The following is a 20,361-nucleotide window of genomic DNA, read 5'->3' on the forward strand; positions in this document are numbered from 1 at the left end:
GTCTAATGGTCAAATATTTGACCTTCTGACATAATGGTCAAATTTATTTGACATCATGGTTGTTGTTTGCCCGTGTTTGACCCATGTTAAAATTTGAGAGTGGCAAACAATTATATTTGACCAAATTTTTATCTGTCAAAAAGTGCCAAATATTTGACGCTTGGTCAAAGAGTGTAATACAGGCTTTATACATGGTGAAAAACCAGGGGGCTCTTGTGGCTGTCAAACTCCATACATTTTCCATCTACCACTCATTGATTCTGGTACCAGCGTTTCTGGTACCCACTTTTTGGTTGGTTTGCCCTAAAACAAGTGAAATAGAGTAAACGTCCCATTTTGTCGGTAGACTTATTCTCGTGTAAATGGCGTTTTAGATGCGAAAATACAAGAGCTCAACATTTGTTTTCAGTACAATGTGCACTTTCAATGAATAAGATAAGTTTTGTAAGCATTTGAAATGAAATATTACCGCCGAGATGAATTTATGATTGGTAGGCAGAATGTTGACGTTTATAGGCCCCTGTGAAAAACAGAACTGTATAGTTCTTGGCAACAAACGGCACAAAAACTGTGTTGCCAAAACGATAGATTTTCTCTTTTCGCGACTCTATATACACATGATACACATAGACTCTGGTTAACGCGAATAATAATCAAAAATAGTAAACAAGTAGGTATGCAAAGAAACCAAAATATTTAGATTGATGTAAGTTTTTAATTTTCCGCCAAAAATGGATGCAACTACTGATGGTTGTCGACTTTGCTTGGATCCTGTCGCTGAAAATTGTTGTTCGTTGCAGAATCAAGAGTTGAAGGAGAAGCTAGATAAAGTTTTCAGTTTTCCAGTGAGTATCTGACTACCGAATTACTTGTGGTGTACCTCGTGAACATTCCACCAAGCTTTTTTCTTTAGTAGGAATAAATTTTCGATAGTGAACGATCTCGTATGAAATGGTAAATTAGGATTACGTATATCAAAACATTAATCAAAACTTAATCTACCAGCTGGTCTCGTACGATGCTGGCCTAACAAGCCTCAAACAAATCTCGGCTCGGGCAAGACTGTTTGTGTCAATTGGATCGTATGCTAGCCACTAGTTTAGTTCACTAAACAGTTGGCTGCGAAGTCTGTGTAATAAAACAGACCGATCGAGTTCCGATACGGAATGTAGCACCAAGGCTTTGCTTTTTTTTATATTAAAACATTGAAGGACACAAATTACCACGTTCTTGATATTTTGACTGTGAAATGATGAAAATAATATACTTAATAATCTATAAATATTTTCTTTCCATTTACACCTTATAGATTGAACTAAAAAAAGGGTGTTCGAATACAGTATGCCAAACGTGTTGGAATACTATTACTGACTTCTTCCATTACTCGGAGCAAGTAAGGATAAATCAGGAGAAGCTAAAAATAAAAATTGAGCCAAAAGATGAGCTTATTGAACTTGAGACACAGTATACCTCTGGTATCGAAAATGAGGCAAACGAGTATATGTCAAAGAAAGAACCCGGAACAGAAAGTGAAGATAACAGCGACGGCGATGAGTCTTTCGCTGCATCATTTACCTCGTCTGACGAAGTGCTAGAAGAATTTGCGGAGAAACCTAGCAGAACAATGCGGCAAACTAATAAGAAAACAGTCAAGCATTGTTCCTTCGATTCCGAAGTAACATCTAAAAAATGGAACAAACCGACAAAGGAAAGGTTAGTACAGATGGACCAACAAATTGATGAATACTTCAAAATGGTATGCGATATATGTGGAGACTTAGCGGAAAGTTTTCCTGCCTTGCAAGAGCATTTTCAGGAGGTTCATCAAAAAGTAGGTTACATTGTATGTTGTAAGAAAAAACTGTTTGCTCGACGTTACTTATTTGAACATCTAACTTTCCACAAAAATCCCAGTGCATTCCAATGTGAAGTGTGTCAAAAAAATTTCAAAACTAAAGATTATATGAAAAATCACATGGCCAACACGCACGCCATAGGAAAGGTTCGTCAGTACAAGTGTAATCATTGTAAGCTATCCTTCGCAAAACAAGCAAAATTAGATGCGCATTTGCTAACCCACGAAAAAGTACCCTGTCCACACTGCAAAAAACTGTTGAAAGGTGCGTTTAGCTTGAAAGTGCACATCACTAATCTGCATAGCGATAAGGATCGACGTATGATTTGTGACACTTGTGGTCGTGAGTTTTTGAGCAAACTTTTCTTTGAACGCCACATACAGGAGCACATGGGAATTGACCCGGTTAAGAAATTTCAGTGTCAAATCTGTCAAAGCTGGCTCAAGGGGGAACGAGGGCTGCAGGAGCATATGCAGCATTCACACTACGAAAAATCTCAGACATTCTTGTGTGAGATTTGTAACCGAAAGGTGGCCAATTATCGAGCCTTGCAAAAGCACAAACGCCGCGTACACGCCGAAAGGAAATTTGCCTGTGAGTTCTGTGATCGAAAGTTTAATCAGCCTATTGCACTGAAGGTATGAAATTTCGACGAGTCTATTGTATTGATAATTTCGATGAATGGTACTTTTTATGTTGTTTTCAGGAACACAGAGCTGTTCACACCGGTGAAGTTCTATATACATGTGACTACTGCGAAAGAACGTCGAAAAAGAAATCGAATCTTTACACACATGTTAAAAAGGTGCATCCAGTGGAATGGGCTGAGAAAAGACGATTGGACGCCGAGGCAAGAATTCCAAAGTCATAGATCATCTAGAGCATCAAAAAGCGTAATTCACTCCTCAACTCATTTGATGTGGAATGCTGTGACGATATAATCGTGATGATAGCGCATAGATGTTAGCCCAACCGAAGTTCGAACATACGATGACTGACTCGTTAGCATCATACCTTGGAGTTTACTAAGGTTTTACTGTGATTAGTGCTAGTGAAAATAGTAATGTGAAGAACTGAACTAACATACTCTGACTTATTCCGTCAAATATGATTTCGTTCAATTCAATTATATAGCAATATTTCGAAGAAATACGCCGTGATTAAAAACGTACTAACACGTTTACAGAATCTTTCCATCATGTTGCCTACGATACAAGAAATTTTTCTAATGCCATTTTTTGTTTCTCTTCTTCTCTTTCAACAGGATGATTCTTTTTCATGTGCACATACAGATTAGCCTTGGAGTTCATAGTGTGATCGCAAAACTTACAGCAATACAACCGTTCTCCTGTATGCGTTGCTCTATGCTCCTAAAAAGAATGCGTTAAAATATTTGTTAACCAAGTTTAAAACTTCGTTTGCTATACCTTCAAATACAGTGCTTGCTTGAATTTTCTTCCGCAAAATTCGCATTCATACTTCTCCTCCACGTGAACCTTACTTTTATGCTTATAAAGCGCTCGGGTGTTCGGATAACTTTGCTTGCAAATACTGCAAATAAATGATTTACCCGCTTCGTAATGCACGTGCTGTAAATGTTGCTGAAAATTTCGTTCGCCTTTCAACCATTTCAGACAGATTTGACACTGGAACCTTTCGATCTCAATTCCTTTGTGCGTCTGAACATGGCGATCAAAGCAAATCTTGTTCAAAAATTCTCGCCCGCAAACTTCGCAAATCATTTGTCGGTCTCGTTTCGATCGGTCGGTATCCTGGTGTTTGAAAATAATGTGTTTTTTAAGAACAAACTTGTTTGCCAGTTGTTTGTCGCAATGCGAGCATTGCACTTTTTCGTGATAAATCGCGTGTGCTTGGAGCTTTTTTTCCTTATCAAACCCAAGACCACAAATGTCGCACTTAAACGCCAGTCCATCCTGACTGCCATGAACAGTCTGTAAATGTTGTGTAAAGTAAGTTTTATTTTTGTAGCTTTTGTTGCACAGTTTACATCGAAATGCATCAGGATCCTCATGCAGTTCAATATGGTTAATCATTTTACTTTTGACAAATATCTTTTTCTGACAACACATTACATAACCCGTTTGGTCATGTTGTTTACGGAAATGTGTCTTAAGCGAACTTATAGTCAAGAAATGTTCTCCACACACATCGCAATCCAGCCTATAGAAACTATTTATGGTTTCGTTTTCTTGTTCACGTTCTTGCTTAGAACGAACAGTATTTTTCCTCGTTTTCTCTGCAAGTCTTTTTTTACACCTTTGCTCAGGTTTTCTACAACCCCTTAATTTCCTTGATGAACTGTTCAATGAAGTGGATTCCGTTTCCGAACCACTACTCTGATTATCCGTGCTTTCGGCACTTTGTACCCCCATTTTCCCTAGCTCGGGCGCATTTTCATCAGCTTCCATTTTCGTTTCTGCTAGCATTATTGGTTCAATGTCTAGTTCATCTTTTAATTCAACAATCAATTTTGTTTCTACCAGTGTAACTGCTTCAATATGATGTTTACCATTAAACTTGAGCATCAGTTTTTCTTGATTAAGTCGAACTTTTTCAGAATATTTATAGAATTCTGATACTGTATACGCACAACTTTGACAAACGGCTGTGGGAAAACCGTCCATGACTTCAATCTGCAAGTGTTTTGTCAAAAATAGATAAATTTATCAAAAGTATTAACAGTCATTTAGCAATAAAAGGACTGCTTACTGTAAAATGAAACACTTTGCTTATTTGTTGTTGCATTTCTTCAGATGTTATTGAGCTACTATTCTCGGCAAAGAGATCTAGACAAAGTCGGCATCCTTCTGTAGATGTAGACTCCATATTTAACTTTAATTTATATTTACACTTATTAGATAAAAGTTAATATGGATAATATTCACTCTAGATGGTTCAGTAATATATATTGCAAAGTACATACTTCGGTCTGTTGAAATAATAAAGAATGCAGGATTGCCAGCTTTCGTTGAACCGGAGATGCCAGATGTTTTTGAAAAATGTCTGCAACTGCTCGAAAAACCGGAAATATCTGCATGAAATCTGAAAAAAATCTATCGGTGATTCGAGAAAATTTCGCTCATCAGACAAAAGACTGCAAAAATCTGCACACATTTTGAGAAAGTCTGCGAAAGATAAGGAGACCCTCACAAAAATTAGCAGAAACTATTGAAAATCTGCAAATATCTGCGAATCATGAAAATCTCGGTTTCTGAAAATCTGCGTTTGGGAGACAAATCTCGCGTAATTTTTCAAAGGAACCTATCTAACATTGAGAGACTCTCTTTGTTTACTTTCTCTTTGATCAATAATTATGTCATTTTTTCCATATTTCATAACACTCAATGCATAGTAAGCAAGACAGTATTAATATCTCTCGATTAAGGGGAAGAAAGTTTAGAAAATATATATAATGACGACGTAATTAACGAAACAAAGTGAGAGAGGAGAGAATCTGTCATTGTTACTTAGGTCATTTTGAAAAATTACGCGAGAAATCTGCATATCTGGTTTCCCTGCGTTGAACAGTGAGGTGAATATAGACCATTTTACGAACTGACAGGTGTCACGGATCCTGCTGATATTGATGCTGCTTTTACGTGCGTTATGTCAGCGGTTCCGAGCTTTCTGTCAAAATTTTATTCATGAATTGAGTTCAGAAACGTCTCGAAAAATGGTCTATGGATCCGTCATTTCTGGAGTACTTTGTGATAGGGTCTTATCACATACATAAGACATACGTAACACTGGCGTTTTTTTTTTCTGGTACACGTTGCTCCATAGTACTCCGTACCTCGCCCTGTCAAACTTCTCGATAAATAATCCTCGGCCTTATCCAGCCTCAAAGAAAATCCCATAAGTAACTGTCAAAAAGTTATTTACAGAATCAATGGAGCATTTTTCGAGTAGGAACGAGACAAAAGCAGGGCTGCGCAGGTACACTACCTTCAAAAACAACTCAAACAGTGATTTTATTCAGGGTGTGGTACCATTCGAGTAGTTCATTTGTACCAACTTTTTTGGATGATTTCTTCCTGAGTGTTACGTATGTCTTATGTATGTGGTCTTATGTCTAAACCTAAGAGAAGACTGGCCAAGATGATACCCCGGTTTGCTCCAGGTTTTTTGCTCCAAACGTGATTGGCTGATTTTGACAGCACGCGTGTGTGATAATATTCCAAATGGGTTTAGTTTGCCGTGTTGCTAAACAGCTGGTGTTTGACCCAATCATTGAGCAAGTGAAAGTGGAACATTGTGGAAACAATTTTGTTTTTATTGCGGTAAATAAAAGGGAAAAAAGATTCGAATGAAGTGCCAAGCGCTTGGTTGTAAAAGCTACTGTGGTTCCGGTCTGGGCATTAGATTTTATCGATTTCCCAAGGATGCAGTAGCTTATCGACAGTGGCTAAAAATATGCGTGGAATCTGAAAAAGATATTCCAAATTTGAAAATCTCACGCAATAGTCGAAAATGCAGTGTAGGTATTTTTTTTATTATTATATAGTTTCTTTAGTTCTTCGTTGTAGATTCACTTTCCGAACGGCATAAAAAAAAAACCCGGACGGTTCAATTAATATACCGTCATCTTCTTTTTGCAATGGCGATAAACAGACTCATGAAAAAGAAGAAGTTGATGAATATAGAAGTATGTAACGTTTAAGGAAACAAGTGTCTGCATTAAGAAGGTGCGTTATGCATTTTTATGATTTTATTACTACATTTAAAAACTCATAGGTCTCGGAGTTATTGGAAATTGAAATATTTGAGATTAAAGAGCAAATTGTCAAAATCACCTGAAAAAAAAATATTTCGTACCGAGCAGCTCAAGCTTCTCTCAGGAGAAGTGAAACGAGTATATAAATGGAGTAGTGAAACTATAGTTGAGAGTCTTCAAATACATTTTGCTTGCCATGGTGGTTACAAAAAACTAATACAAAAAGGATACCCGTTCCCCTCAACGAGAACACTCAGAAGGCAACTTGAAGATCTCAATTTCAATCCAGGTATTTATGTTAGTTTGTCGGATATCTATAATCCTAATTGCGGAAAAAACATTGATCGCAGGAGTTTTGGAGGATATTTCCACGATGTTTCAATATAAAATTTCATCGATGTCAAAAAATGAGCTGGATTGCGGTATCATTCTTGATGAAATGAGCACCGAGTAGGCACGCGAATTTTGTCTGAACAGAAAACAGTTGATCGGAACTACAACTTTGCCGATTTCGAACACATTAGCCAGTAAAGCATTAGTTTACATGCTTGTAGGAATTTCCTCAAGATGGAAACAAGTTGTCAGGTACGACCATACTGGTAGTTCAATCCCGGGGCACGTACTGAAAAATAGAGTCATAGAAATAGTTGGTAGAGCGGAATCGATTGGCTTGCAAGTTCAGTTTTTAACCTCTGATTCAGGTTTTGAAAACCAGAGGCTGTGGAGAGATTTGGGAATGGATATAGGTCGGTCTAAAGTATCTAACAGTATACCAGTGCCGCATCCTATCGATAAATCGCGCAAGCTGGAGCTCGTACCAGATCCAGTACATGTTTTTAAGAACATGGTAGATGGGTGGATCAACAATGTCTTCTTAGTTCTTCCCGCGTGGTACGTTGAGTGCAAAAAGCTTTCTACAAACATAGTTCATCGAAATCATCTCCAAAAGTTAGTAGCGTCGGAGGAAGGCAATCAACTGAAGATGTGTCATAAACTGACTGACAACGATGTCAATTTTGAACAAAAAATGTCCTCTGTTGACAAAATGAAGGTTAGCAATGCTACAAAATACTGCAATACTACAGTGTCGTCAGCTCTTCAAGTTTTAGCGATACATTTGAATGATCCAGCTTTGAACACCACAGCAGCTTTTATAGAGGACATTGCTCTCTGGTACAACATGATGACCAATCGTAATGAGAATACTGCTCTTAGCGAGGACAACCCCAAACACTATCAATATGTCGTCGAACATCTACAGCATGTATCTTGTCTCATATACGACGTGTTGGTTGGTGAGAATAGTCGTTGGAAGCCTTGGCAGGTAGGAGTTAACATTTGCTCCTACGCAATAATCCGATTGTCCAAAGAATTACTGAACAACGGACACAAAACGATTATTACTGGTCGATTCGATCAAAATTGCCTAGAAAGCCTTTTCTCCCTGGTTCGGTATAAACAGAAACGACTAACTTCGCTTCAGTTTTCTCAGCACCTGAAAACAATAGCTTTGTCTCAATACATGGCACCGGTTTTATCTTCATCATATGAGTTTGATGATCAACAACATCTGATTGGATTGACCGATATCATTAGTAAACGCAAAAACGTTAAAAAAGGAAATAAGCCCGACAACTCTTTACTGCAATTGGGAGCAATTGGTGGGTTGATTAATCCCACAGACTACATTGAGCTGGATTATGAAACATTAATTTATGAAACATCCAATTACTTCGACAAATCGGAGCAACAGGCATTATACCATATATCAGGATATATACTGGGTAAAATTCACAGCAATACATTGGTATGCAAGCCATGTTTCGACAAATTGCTCATTTCTAAGAAGATTCCTGAGCAACACTTTATATTCTCTCGCGTACGGACCAGGACAACTGGTAATGCAACTTATCGTTTCGTTTCTGAAGAATTGTTTGCTTTTTTCAACGGAATGGAAGTTTCGTATCGAAATGTAAAAGCAATCTTACCTCCACAAACAAACAATTTACCCTTGATTTTGCAACAAGAATTAAGTGTTTTACCTAATATTTTTCATTGTATTCTTTTTAAAAACCTAATCATCAAGAAATTTGTTTTGTTTCGATTAAAGTCCCGAGAAGGAGGTAAAACAAGAAAAAAGAAGTTTGACAGTAGAAGTATGATGATTTAAATATAGATGAAATTTTGTTGTACTGTTTTATGTGTTCCAGTTGTGTAATCCAGTTTTTTTTTGTTTAATAAATATATCAAAAAAATGAATTTTTCTGGTTGCACTCGATTTTGCGTAAGGCAGACGAAAATAATGTTCAACCGGGGATATGTTTCATAGCAAAGAAGAAGAGAAAGAAGCCACTTGGCCACTCTTCTCTTAGGTCTGAACGTAAACAAAACGAGTGAGAGATGATTTGTGCTGGAGATACTCAGAGAGAGAGATAAGCGATGAAAAAAAAACCGCCAATTTGGCAACTAGGTTCTCAAATCGCAATTCGGGTTATTCGCGTTGAAAAAGATTTTGAAGGCTGTTCGCACCTACGTGAACTCTCATATGCAATTGTCAAAATGTGCGTGATGACAAAAGCAAAAATATTTCCTTCCTTTTTTTCGCATGCAAAAACCAAACAAATATCAGCAACACCGTCAACGCGAATAGACCATTTTGCGCACTGACAGGTGTCACGGATCCTGCTGATATTGATGCTGCTTTTACGTGCGTTATGTCAGCGGTTCCGAGCTTTCTGTCCAAATTTCATTCATGAATTGAGTTCAGAAACGTCTCGTAAAATGGTCTATGTTGACTAACTTTTATATTCGACTCGTATAACTGATGGTGACGGTGGAAGTCCTGGGGAATAATAAAGTGCATCACAAAAACCGCGAAGGTGTTAAATTTTATGTTAATGTTTGATTTTATATACCATTCACCATACAAAAGGTTTGTGAACCACCAGTTAAAAATCACTGTAATAAAGCAATTCTGTAATTTCTCAATTCATTGTTCAGCAATTAAACATGAAAAACGTGTAAACAAATATATCCTTAATTGTACCTAATTGCAACACCTTTCAATGTGTTATCTTTCTTGTTCGTTTGGCTCGGATTTTGACATGTTCGTTTGGCTCACAACATTCTCTTCGCATATCTCTCTCTCTCTGAGTATTGCTAATTTGTGCTTGTGGAGTACAAGGGATATAACCACATACATAAGACAAACGTAACACTCAGGAAGAAATCTTCCAAAAAAGTTGGTACATGAACTACTCGAAAGTACCAACCTCGTTCCCACTCAAAGAATGCAGCATTGATTTTGTAAACAACTTTTGACAGTTTCGTAAGGGATTTTGTTGAGGGCTCGAGTAGAGCCGCTATGAAGAAAATTCATTCCGTTCATTTTCGTCGAGTAGTTCATACTGGTGTTGGTACCGGGTGATGTGGGGCAAAGAGTACCAAAAAAAATCGCCAGTGTTACGTATGTCTAAAGGCCCAAGCACAATGGATACGTTTGCGTTGCGTTAACGTTAATTTGACAGAAAATGTATGGGCTGTCAAATTGCCGCAAACGCAGCCGCAACGTATCAATTGTGTTTAAACCTTAAGTATGTGATGTAACTCTCACACGTTTTTTTTACGTTTAGACATACTACCTTATCACAAAGTAGTCGAGATTTATATCATTTATATCATCTGCAGAGCTGCATTTTCTAAGCAAAACGTGTTTTTCAAAAATGCCCTATCTGTGTTATTCGATTTTTAATTCACGAATTAAAACTACTCGAAATCACTACAATGACAGTTCGCCCATGTATCAACTGTTATTATAGAGATAAGTGACTTTTCACCTACGCACACTAGTGAACGTGTAACCTCGTGTAGAGTTGCTTTTGTTTCCTCCAAACTGTAAATCATCGCATCTCGTTGCTTCGACTTTTTATCACTTTTTACCATTTTTGTCGGTTATGTTTAGCATTTTCTTCCGATTCATGATCACGGATGAAAAATTTATTCAGAAACGAGTTTGAAACTTATAATAACTGTTCAACTAATTATTAGTCCAGCTGCTAAAAACATAGCATTGCAAACAAAACAGCGATTTGTAAATATTTTCCTCAATGAGTAGCACTAAAACATTCGTACGTAAATAGGTCTATAGCGGTTTAGAGCGATTTTTAATTGTGTTGTTTAGTTATATCAGTTTTTTATATCATCTGAAAAATCTGCATTTTCTAAGTAAAACGTGATTTGAAAAAAATCTAAATCTATATCTATATCAACTGTCATTGTAGCGATTTAGAGTGAATTTTTATTCTTCATTCAAAATCGGAGGATAATGATATAAAGTTTTAAAAAATCATGTTTTGCTCAGAAAATTACACTCTCTTAGATGATATATAAAAATCGAAAATCCGTGAATAGCTAAACAACCCAATTAAGGAATATGTTATACAAAAATACAGTTTGAAGAAAAGTTATCCAGCTTTCCACGAGCGGTAATGGCGGACAATGGACGCAACCCGTTTTGACGTTTTTGTAGGTCGGATAATTTTCAATCGCAGTAACAGAGTGAAAAACATATGTTGGAACCATGATGAGTAGAACATGGTGTAACGGTTTGACCAAAAAGCAGGCGCGGGTGAGGAAGCGTATTTTCACTTTGGAGGATTGGAGACGAAGCATCACTATGCAACAGCGAATAGCTTTTTCGTGTTCGTTGATATATGCTTACTAAGTAGGCAATTGAATACCGCAAATTCAGGTGTTTTAAGTTGGAAATTGTTTCTTAAATTAATGAATATTGGTAGCAAGGTATGTAGCATTGCCATATTTATAATTTAAATGCATCCAAATGATATATTATGAGATGCGATAATTTTTATGCCCTAGTTGTTTATAAAAAAACCTACTCGCTGGCAATTTTTTTTTTTTCAATATGGCAGATTCTGTTTTTGACATACCGTTACACCATGTCCTTATACATCATGGTTGGAACGTAGCATAGCAAATTTAATAAACAGTTTTGCTTATTTTGATCAGTGTTCTTTCTATGAACCTCACATGACTATATAAGTGTCCTAATGTCCGAACGTCACACTATGCTACGTCACGACGTTGTTATATTTTCTACTCCGTTACTGCAATTGAAAAGAATCTGACCTACAGAAAACGTTAAAATGGGCTACGTGCACTATTCGCCATTACCGCTCGTGGATAGCTGGATAGAAAGTTTGTGCTGGTTTTCACACTTAAAACTGGATCTCGAGCTCGGCAAAAAAACATCCGAGTTCACTCGGCAACTTTGGATTCAACCGGTGTTTCAGCAAAAAAATGCCGGTTGCCGACAGTTGTCAGATCATTTTGCCGAGACTTCGTCCAAAAAACTAAGCTTGACGAATCTCGTCTCTATTTTTTGCCGAATTTATCGTTATATGTTGATGCCGAGGTCAGCAAAAACATTACTGGTATCTCGGCACAAATTTTACTCGTTGCCGTGTTTCGGCAATACAGCTGTCATTCTCATGAACGAGTTGCCGCCATTTTTCTTAGTGAAAATTTATGCGTGTTACGGGTGAGCAAACAGGAATCGGATACAAGTTTGGCTGAAATTTGTGCAAATTACAAGTGTTTACAATCCAGTAGCCGAAAAAAATGTAGAACAGTTTGGGGGGAAGTGGCTGGAACTCAAAAAGTGTAGTTTCAAATCGTGTGAATACAATATTGTATTTGTTTTAGGGATAGGCATTAGACGTAATTTTAGATTAGATGTTTAGCTCAATGCCCTACTGGCGAGCAAGATAAAGATAAGTATTCAAGATTTAGTATAAATAAATTTCTTTACTTACTAAAACTCATCGAGCTTATAATTTATCTTTTGAAAGAACTTTGCTTACCTGATTCATAGCAAAACTATTTTCTGCGATTGGATTCCACTGAAAAAACGGCTCTTTACTGTGCAGAACATTCAGCTTATAAAACCGAAAGGTCGTTGGACTGGTTTGCCGCTTCTCGGTTGGATTTGCCGAGAGTACAGTCAATTGTGTACCGCGATTCTCGGCATGAAATGACATCTGTCAAATATTGGTTTTCCGAGATTCTCGGCAAAAGAGATTCAGCCGAGATGGTTGCCGAGCACTCGGCTGTCCAAATCTCGGCACAAACAATGCCGAGATTCGGCGAAATTTTTTAAGTGTGTTGTCCAAATTCCAGTTTAAATGGCACTTAATGCCACGAAATTTTCTGTTGGAGATGCACTTTTATGAAGCCCCCAAAGTGCGGTGGCTCCGGAACCAGAACCTCACATGAAGGAAGATGAAAATGAAATTCTTCGATAATGGTTATCAGTTTTTGTTTTCAAAATTTTTATCGTTTTTTGACCTCTTAAATCAAAATACAAAAGCGAGCACTTTCTACTCAATTTATATTGAAATTGAACGAGCGTGTGTGCGACCAAAATTACTATAAATAACTTGTACACAAGTGCATAAATGGGATAGGGAGATCAGATGGTTGGTCACTGGCAGCAGTTCGCGTTTGTTTTCTGTATACTTTCCTGTTGTGGAGCTGAGATGAAATAAAATTCACTATTTTTATTCGGTACAGTTTATTAACTGTTATTAATTATTCAAAAATTGTATTGCTATTTGTCTGCCGAATTAATCATTGTACATTCAATGGAACAGGATACTAAACTATGCCGTTTGTGTTTGGGTTCCACTATGGAATCGAACGGCACATCGATTAAGGACGTGGAACTATCTGTAAAATTGAATGTTGTGTTCAATTTTGAAGTGGGTATTGCAGTTAGTTAAATTAATGCTTAAACAATATGAAAGTCTATTTCAGTTTACCAACTGTGATGTACTACCTCAGAGTGTTTGCGTCGAATGCTTATCAAAGGTATCGGATTATTACAATTTCCATGAAATGGTTCGTTCAAATCAGAAGCAAATAAACTTCTCCGCTGAAATTGTTGGTTCGCCTTTACTAATGGATATCAAAACAGATATTATGGTAGTTGCTTCAGCAATAGAGGATAACCAAAATTTGATCCATAAACCGTACTTAGATTTATATCAGGATACGGAGAAAGATCCTGACGAAGAAGCAATCGGTTTCAACAAATCTGAACTTGTAGACGATGAGTGTGACAAAACACCGCCCAGGACTCGAATGCGAAGCCTTAAGCTAAAAAATAAATATAACCAACATAAGGAAAAAGTGAGCAGTAATAACGATGAAAAAATAAGAAAACTAGACGAAGAGAACAAAAAAATTCGAGAATTTTTTACGATGAAATGTGATATATGTTTGGAAACATTTGTTACATTTGATAGATTACAACGACACACTAGAAAACAGCACAATTCTCGCGGAAGCATCAAATGTTGTAATCGCGTCTTCTATAAAAAATGTAGAATTATCGATCACATCAATTTTCATTTGAACCCTGGACGGTTCCACTGCGACATCTGTAACAAAAATTACAACGATAAATACTATTTAGATCTGCATAACCAAAAGAAGCACAATACGGAAATAGAAAAACCATTTAAATGCGATAAATGCGGTCAAAATTTCGTCAGAGAATACCTCCTGAAGGCTCACGCAACAACGCACGTCCAAGCGGAATGTGTCATTTGTCACAAGATCCTCGCAAACGCATCTACTTTGCGCACTCACATATTAAATATGCACAGTGACGATTCGAAGCATATCTGTGATAGTTGTGGCCAAGAATTTCGTACCAAATTGGCCATGGAACGGCACATCAAAATTCATTTAGGAATAAATCCGATCGAGCGAATCCAGTGCCACATTTGTAGTAAATGGGTCAATGGAAAACCTAACTTAAAATTGCACATTAAAACGGTACACAATGAAGAGAATCAGGCCGTTGCTTGTGATATTTGTCAGCAGGTTTCTCCAAATCTACGTGCACTAAGCAGTCACAAACGGCGAGTGCATGTAGAGGAAAAGTTCGAATGTGAATTTTGTGGGAAAAAATTTAAACGGAAAATTTATCTAAAGGAGCATCGCGCATCGCACACAGGCGAGACCCTTTACTCGTGTAATATATGTGGTATGACCACAAATTCTAATGCTAATCTATACTCGCACAAAAAAAGTAAACATCCGGATGAATGGAGGGAGGCAAAAAAGAAAGCTCTAGCAGCCGCATATGGATGATGAAGTACGTTAATGTTGTTGAAAGATTTTCTATCAAAATTTTCAAAAATTCTAAATTATTACAAACCAGTCGTATGTTCCTTACCATAAAAAAGGTTGCCTATTTCGCATTTATTCACTTTTATTTAAGTCAGTGATTTTAAGGCCAACACTTTTTTGCTGCATGTCCACGATATTTGTCTTTATATTTTAATCCTGTCACCACAGTAGAACTTTTTGGAAATGCTGATTTTCCTCCAAACATGGTGTCAGTTTCCGGATGAAATCTGATGTACTCATGTTGAATAAAAAGGTTTTCTGGCAAATCAACCGTTTTTAGCGCTTCCAGTGGCAACGTTGTATCAACTGGTTTTTGGTAGAAAGCTACAGTATCATCTGAAATTAGTGAAAGGTATTGTTTGCGGTATTGTGTTACCAAAGCTATGTTCAAAAATACCAATGGACGTAATTTCGTGTAGCTGGGAATTCGGAACAGCATGCTTGAAGGCTCTTTGGCATGCAGAGAGAAATGTAAATTTTTCTTCAACATTACTAAATTTTTCCTTCAAATTTGTCTTATTCAAAGCCTTTGCTAGTTCAAGTACTTTTACTTGAACATCGTCTGGAGGAGAATATGGTTTCACAGGTCGAAGGTATCTATTTCATAAGAGACAAATGGTCAACTGGTTTTATATCTGAAACGGAAACTTACCCTCTGCTCGCTAATGACTGACCGACAGCGTCGACACTTTTTCCAGACGTGATAGCTTCTTCCTGTGCAGCCACTTCCATTCGCATTTGTAAAGCTTTAGCTTCGTTTCTAGCTTTGTTTGAGATGTCAACTTTTTTAAAAGGCTTCACGCGATTGGCACTAGCATAGTGTCGTAACGCCTCATGTTCCTAAAAGTTTAATCCAAATTAAATCATTCAGTAATTTAGGATACATTTTTTCCGATAGAGTTATAGATAAAAATTGAAATGGCAAATAACAAATCTCTTACAATTCTAACAGTTATAAACCTTAACACTTCACAGGATGAAGGATTCCGAATAACAGCAAACATTTTGAGCTATCACACTTGGATTTAAATGAAAAGTAAGGATTAATTTTCAAATATGTACATTTCAATACAAAAACGTGATATAGAATTTTTTTTTCTCTCGGTTTCGTTTGGCTCAGACCGTCAGATCTAGCAATGGGCAAGATCGATCCGATTTTTGCAAAATCGATCTTTTTAGGTCGATTCATCGATTTTTTGAATCGATTTCTTTGCGCGCGATCTTCTACTGAATCGATCCTTTGGATGGCAAGATCGTTTTTTTTCGCCTAAAAAATAAATGTGTGCAAAACGGATTCAAGACAATAGTGATTGCATTTATTGTTGCTAACGTAATCTGCGGCCGAATTCCGAGAACACTGTTTTTTGAAGAGAAGAAAATTTCTTTATTGATAGTATACAATTTTTTTTCTTATCTCCAAAGAAGTGTGTGCTCGGAACTCGGACACTGATCTGAAAAAGGTGTAAATTTTTTACCGGGATGACCATAGTTTAAAAATGGACTAAAGTTCAGTAGACATGAAACCGAGAAAAACGCATTTCAAATGTTTTTGTTGGTTCAAACAATTGTCAACGTCCATGACAACTTTTTTCATGAGTATTTCACCACCCCCACAAGGTTCCAGAATATCCAGATTTCCACGAACGGTAATGGCACGCTGCCCATTTTGACGTTTCCTGTAGGTCAGGGAAGCTGGATAACCTTGTCGTCGAGTTGAAAAAGAACAATCCGCAGCCAAATTAAGTCCCTCCAGTATTTTTAACGCAGTAACCATTTTTTTGCCTTTTTAAACGCGACATCAATAGACAAACCCGTATGAAATTTGGCTAATACGCATGCGTTGTGAAATATATCAAGGATTAGGGGTGGGTGAAACGGCTCTTTTGCAAGAGCGGTTCTGAACTGACTCATGGTTCACAATGATTCACGAGCGTTGACAGTTCGTGTTGTCTCGGTAAACTTCGGGTTCGCGCGAACCAAACAGTTCTGCTGCGCCCAAAGAACCGTGGTTCTTTTTCGTGAGCCGTTCGTTCTTTCGCTCTTTTCTAAGAACCGGTTCATATGAACGGCTCGTGAGCCGTTCGCCCATCCCTAGCAAGGATGAAAAGAACGACGAGACAAGTTTGCACCTCGAACTGAATATAAATTGCCGACCACAAGACCGCCTCGAAAGTTTGACATATATGTATTGTATACAATCATTACTAACTGATTGGTGTATATTGGGGTGGCAATGGACTTTGACAGTTTAATTTAGAAGTAGTGTTCAATGTTTAGCCCTCACGAACAGTTAGCAAAATTTCGATTTTTCGGATAACACCCGACTTCGACGTTTTATACATTTCTAATTACCCGTTCACATGATGTAATATTGCTCATCTTGATTTCAAATCCCATACTCCAAACTTTCCGTGAAAACTAGATGTATGTATGTTTCAAGATACGCGATATCACGTGATATCTGCTATAGCGTGAAAAAGGCATAAGACATTTGGCACAAAAAAAACTATTACAAACTGTGCTTTTCTTCAGAGGTCGAGAAAGTGAAATTTAGACCAAATACTCCTGAATTCCGATTGAGCTGAAATTTTGCATTGCATTGGATATTGAATTTACCGTTTTGGATATTAGCCAACATTATTTCACATTTGCTACCTCAAACTATTTTTCAACTATGAGTAGCGGGGTACTCGTTAACTCATATATTGCAAAAGTTGAATTAAATGTTCGTGTATATGCCGTGCTGCATTCTGTTCAGCATGGTGTTGCGCTCGCCATTTTGTTTATTTGAGTTTGTGCTGCGGATGTTCCGATTTTTTTATTAATTGGGTTGTTCAGCTATATCAGTTTTTTCTATCATCTGAAAGATCTGAATTTTCTAAGTAAAACGTGATTTAAAAAAAATTCTATCATTGTCCTTCGCTTTTTAAATCCCGATTTGAACTAGCTAATCAACCCAATTATACATGTTTGGATTGCTCTTAGTGCATCCTAAACAATAGACCATTTCACGAACTGATAGGTGTCACGGATCCTGCTGATGTTGATGATGCTTCCACGTGCATTATGACAGCGGTTCCAAACTTTCTGTCAAAATTTTGTTCATGAATCAAGTTCACAAACGTCTCGTGAAATGGTCTATGGGATGAGCGACAACGAAAACTCTTAGTAGAAAAAAACCGCCAAAAGAGTACACGCGGTAAAAGAAGATGGCAATAAACTAAAAAAGCCGTATCGTTAGTAGATGTTGTGAACGAAAACTCGTTGAACATGATTGATAAACCAGAAAACATGATTGATAAACCAGAACAAAACAAAATCTCCACAAATATAGCCAAAAAAGGTCGTAAAAAGCTTATACCAAACAAAAATCGATTTTTTGTTAAATCGATTTTTCGGGCTCGATTTTTTTATGAATCGATTTTATTAATTTTGATTAATCGATGCAGGAGAATCGATTTTTTTTCGAAGATCGCCCATTGCTACAGATCCATAAAGCCAAGTGTTGTGGATATTAGGTGTGTTGGCAATTTAATTGTTTGGTGCACGAGCAAATGTCGAATTTCTCATGTTGTGCATTGAGTGTTAAAGTTGCAACAAGTCTCATTGGAAATTGATATTGTGGCGTCAGCACTAAATTAAAGTTCGGAAGTCAGACTTCCGACTTCCGAACTTTTTTCCGACTTTACAAACACATAGAACAACTGCGTGTTCACACAACATGAACTGCGGAATGATTTCAATGTATTTGTTTTTATAAACCGGACTGACAGCGCAGTGGCGGCTGAGATGGTTGCAGTGTTGCGAGAACACCAAAAATAAACATCGGAAGTGAGCCTGACTGCCAGTTTATCGGCGACATTTTAATAATTTTTATTTAAATGTACAATATGTAGGTGGCAATCCCTTTTTTTTAACTGTCTCAAACATTCTTTTTTATTTTGCTTAGGTATTCAGTAAGTGCTTTATAATCTTGTGTTTTTTTCTTATTTAATATTTGGTGTAGTGGAATATTATTCTTTAATTGACTGTATTTATTTCTAATTTCTAATATGGTTCTAAACTGGGCAGTTGTATAAAAGGTGGTACACACTTAAAACTGGATCTCGAGCTCGACAAAAAAACATCCGAGTTCACTCGGCAACTTTGGATTCAACCGGTGTTTCAGCAAAAAAATGCCGGTTGCCGACAGTTGTCAGATCATTTTGCCGAGACTTCGTCCAAAAAACTAAGCTTGACGAATCTCGTCTCTATTTTTTGCCGAATTTATCGTTAAACACTGTTGATGCCGAGGTCAGCAAAAACATTACTGGTATCTCGGCACAAATTTTACTCGTTGCCGTGTTTCGGCAATACAGCTGTCATTCTCATGAACGAGTTGCCGCCATTTTTCTTAGTGAAAATTTATGCGTGTTACGGGTGAGCAAACAGGAATCGGATACAAGTTTGGCTGAAATTTGTGCAAATTACAAGTGTTTACAATCCAGTAGCCGAAAAAAATGTAGTACAGTTTGGGGGGAAGTGGCTGGAACTCAAAAAGTGTAGTTTCAAATCGTGTGAATACAATATTGTATTTGTTTTAGGGATAGGCATTAGACGTAATTTCAGATTAGATGTTTAGCTCAATGCCCTACTGGCGAGCAAGATAAAGATAAGTATTCAAGATTTAGTATAAATAAATTTCTTTACTTACTAAAACTCATCGAGCTTATAATTTATCTTTTGAAAGAACTTTGCTTACCTGATTCATAGCAAAACTATTTTCTGCGATTGGATTCCACTGAAAAAACGGCTCTTTACTGTGCCGAACATTCAGCTTATATAACCGAAAGGTCGTTGGACTGGTTTGCCGCTTCTCGGTTGGATTTGCCGAGAGTACAGTCAATTGTGTACCGCGATTCTCGGCATAAAATGACATCTGTCAAATATTGGTTTTCCGAGATTCTCGGCAAAAGAGATTCAGCCGAGATGGTTGCCGAGCACTCGGCTGTCCAAATCTCGGCACAAACAATGCCGAGATTCGGCGAAATTTTTTAAGTGTGTAAATGTTTTCTGTCAGACTACATTTCTCGCATTTATCATTTATTATTGATTTCCATTGAAATAGTCTGTCCTTAGTAGCTGTGTGTTCGGTCCTTATTCTTCCCATAGTTATAGTTTCTCTTCCATTTAAGTTCATTTTTCTGGACCATGGCTTTTTAGATATTTGTTTCGCGTGTTCGTAATGAAATTTACCCTTTTCCTCTGACTTAAATGTGTACTGTTCCTGCCACATCCTCAGGATTTCGTTTTCGAATATCTTCAGTGTATCATCTTTTGTAAAGTTGTAATCTTCTATTTCGTCTTTTGTAGTTCCCAATTTAGCTGCAGTGTCTGCGTTTTCGTTTCCCATTATATTTATGTGACCCGGTATCCATTGTATGTGAACAGTTGTAAAATTTGATTGGATTATGATATTTAGTAATTCATTGATTAGATTATTGTCTGTTTGGAAGGGATTCAACAACAATGTACAGGCACTTTTTGAATCAGTGAATATAACTATTTTTCTCA

General features: G+C 37.2%; 4 protein-coding genes across 8 annotated transcripts; 2 read left to right on the forward strand and 2 right to left on the reverse strand.

Annotated features, from left to right (window-relative positions):
* Positions 1 to 593: 593 nt before the first annotated feature.
* On the forward strand, positions 594 to 3,241 carry LOC129724960 (transcription factor grauzone-like). Of its 3 annotated transcripts, none has more exons than XM_055680270.1 (4): positions 594 to 845; positions 1,310 to 2,494; positions 2,563 to 2,886; positions 3,121 to 3,241. In XM_055680270.1, the coding sequence occupies exons 1-3, from the start codon at positions 732 to 734 to the stop codon at positions 2,725 to 2,727; spliced, it is 1,464 nt and encodes a 487-aa protein (XP_055536245.1). In that variant the 5' UTR covers positions 594 to 731; the 3' UTR covers positions 2,728 to 2,886; positions 3,121 to 3,241. The 3 variants fall into 3 exon arrangements, with proteins under 3 accessions (XP_055536245.1, XP_055536244.1, XP_055536246.1); XM_055680269.1 differs by having other exon boundaries at positions 2,563 to 3,024; positions 3,121 to 3,139; XM_055680271.1 differs by lacking the exon at positions 594 to 845 and adding an exon at positions 846 to 954 and having other exon boundaries at positions 2,563 to 3,024; positions 3,121 to 3,140.
* LOC129724958 (transcription factor grauzone-like) lies at positions 3,036 to 4,901 on the reverse strand. 2 transcript variants are annotated; one of them, XM_055680267.1, is made up of 3 exons: positions 4,587 to 4,901; positions 3,284 to 4,510; positions 3,036 to 3,226 (listed from the first exon to the last, which is right to left on the reverse strand). In XM_055680267.1, exons 1-3 carry the CDS (start codon positions 4,701 to 4,703, stop codon positions 3,062 to 3,064), a joined length of 1,509 nt encoding a protein of 502 aa, XP_055536242.1. In that variant the 5' UTR covers positions 4,704 to 4,901; the 3' UTR covers positions 3,036 to 3,061. The 2 variants fall into 2 exon arrangements, with proteins under 2 accessions (XP_055536242.1, XP_055536243.1); XM_055680268.1 differs by lacking the exon at positions 4,587 to 4,901 and having other exon boundaries at positions 3,284 to 3,808; positions 3,865 to 4,033.
* An 8,185-nt stretch (positions 4,902 to 13,086) lies between these two features.
* Positions 13,087 to 14,818, forward strand: LOC129724961 (transcription factor grauzone-like). 2 transcript variants are annotated; one of them, XM_055680274.1, is made up of 3 exons: positions 13,103 to 13,176; positions 13,263 to 13,370; positions 13,426 to 14,818. In XM_055680274.1, the coding sequence occupies exons 2-3, from the start codon at positions 13,299 to 13,301 to the stop codon at positions 14,767 to 14,769; spliced, it is 1,416 nt and encodes a 471-aa protein (XP_055536249.1). In that variant the 5' UTR covers positions 13,103 to 13,176; positions 13,263 to 13,298; the 3' UTR covers positions 14,770 to 14,818. The 2 variants fall into 2 exon arrangements, with proteins under 2 accessions (XP_055536248.1, XP_055536249.1); XM_055680273.1 differs by having other exon boundaries at positions 13,087 to 13,370.
* Positions 14,819 to 14,872: 54 nt separating this feature from the next.
* On the reverse strand, positions 14,873 to 18,314 carry LOC129724962 (uncharacterized). Its single transcript, XM_055680275.1, has 5 exons — positions 18,296 to 18,314; positions 15,750 to 15,936; positions 15,461 to 15,648; positions 15,206 to 15,405; positions 14,873 to 15,144 (listed from the first exon to the last, which is right to left on the reverse strand). Exons 2-5 carry the CDS (start codon positions 15,810 to 15,812, stop codon positions 14,909 to 14,911), a joined length of 687 nt encoding a protein of 228 aa, XP_055536250.1. The 5' UTR covers positions 15,813 to 15,936; positions 18,296 to 18,314; the 3' UTR covers positions 14,873 to 14,908.
* Positions 18,315 to 20,361: the final 2,047 nt, after the last annotated feature.

This window comes from Wyeomyia smithii, chromosome 2 (assembly GCF_029784165.1).
Source record: "Wyeomyia smithii strain HCP4-BCI-WySm-NY-G18 chromosome 2, ASM2978416v1, whole genome shotgun sequence".
In the NCBI taxonomy this organism is placed as follows: domain Eukaryota; kingdom Metazoa; phylum Arthropoda; class Insecta; order Diptera; family Culicidae; genus Wyeomyia; species Wyeomyia smithii.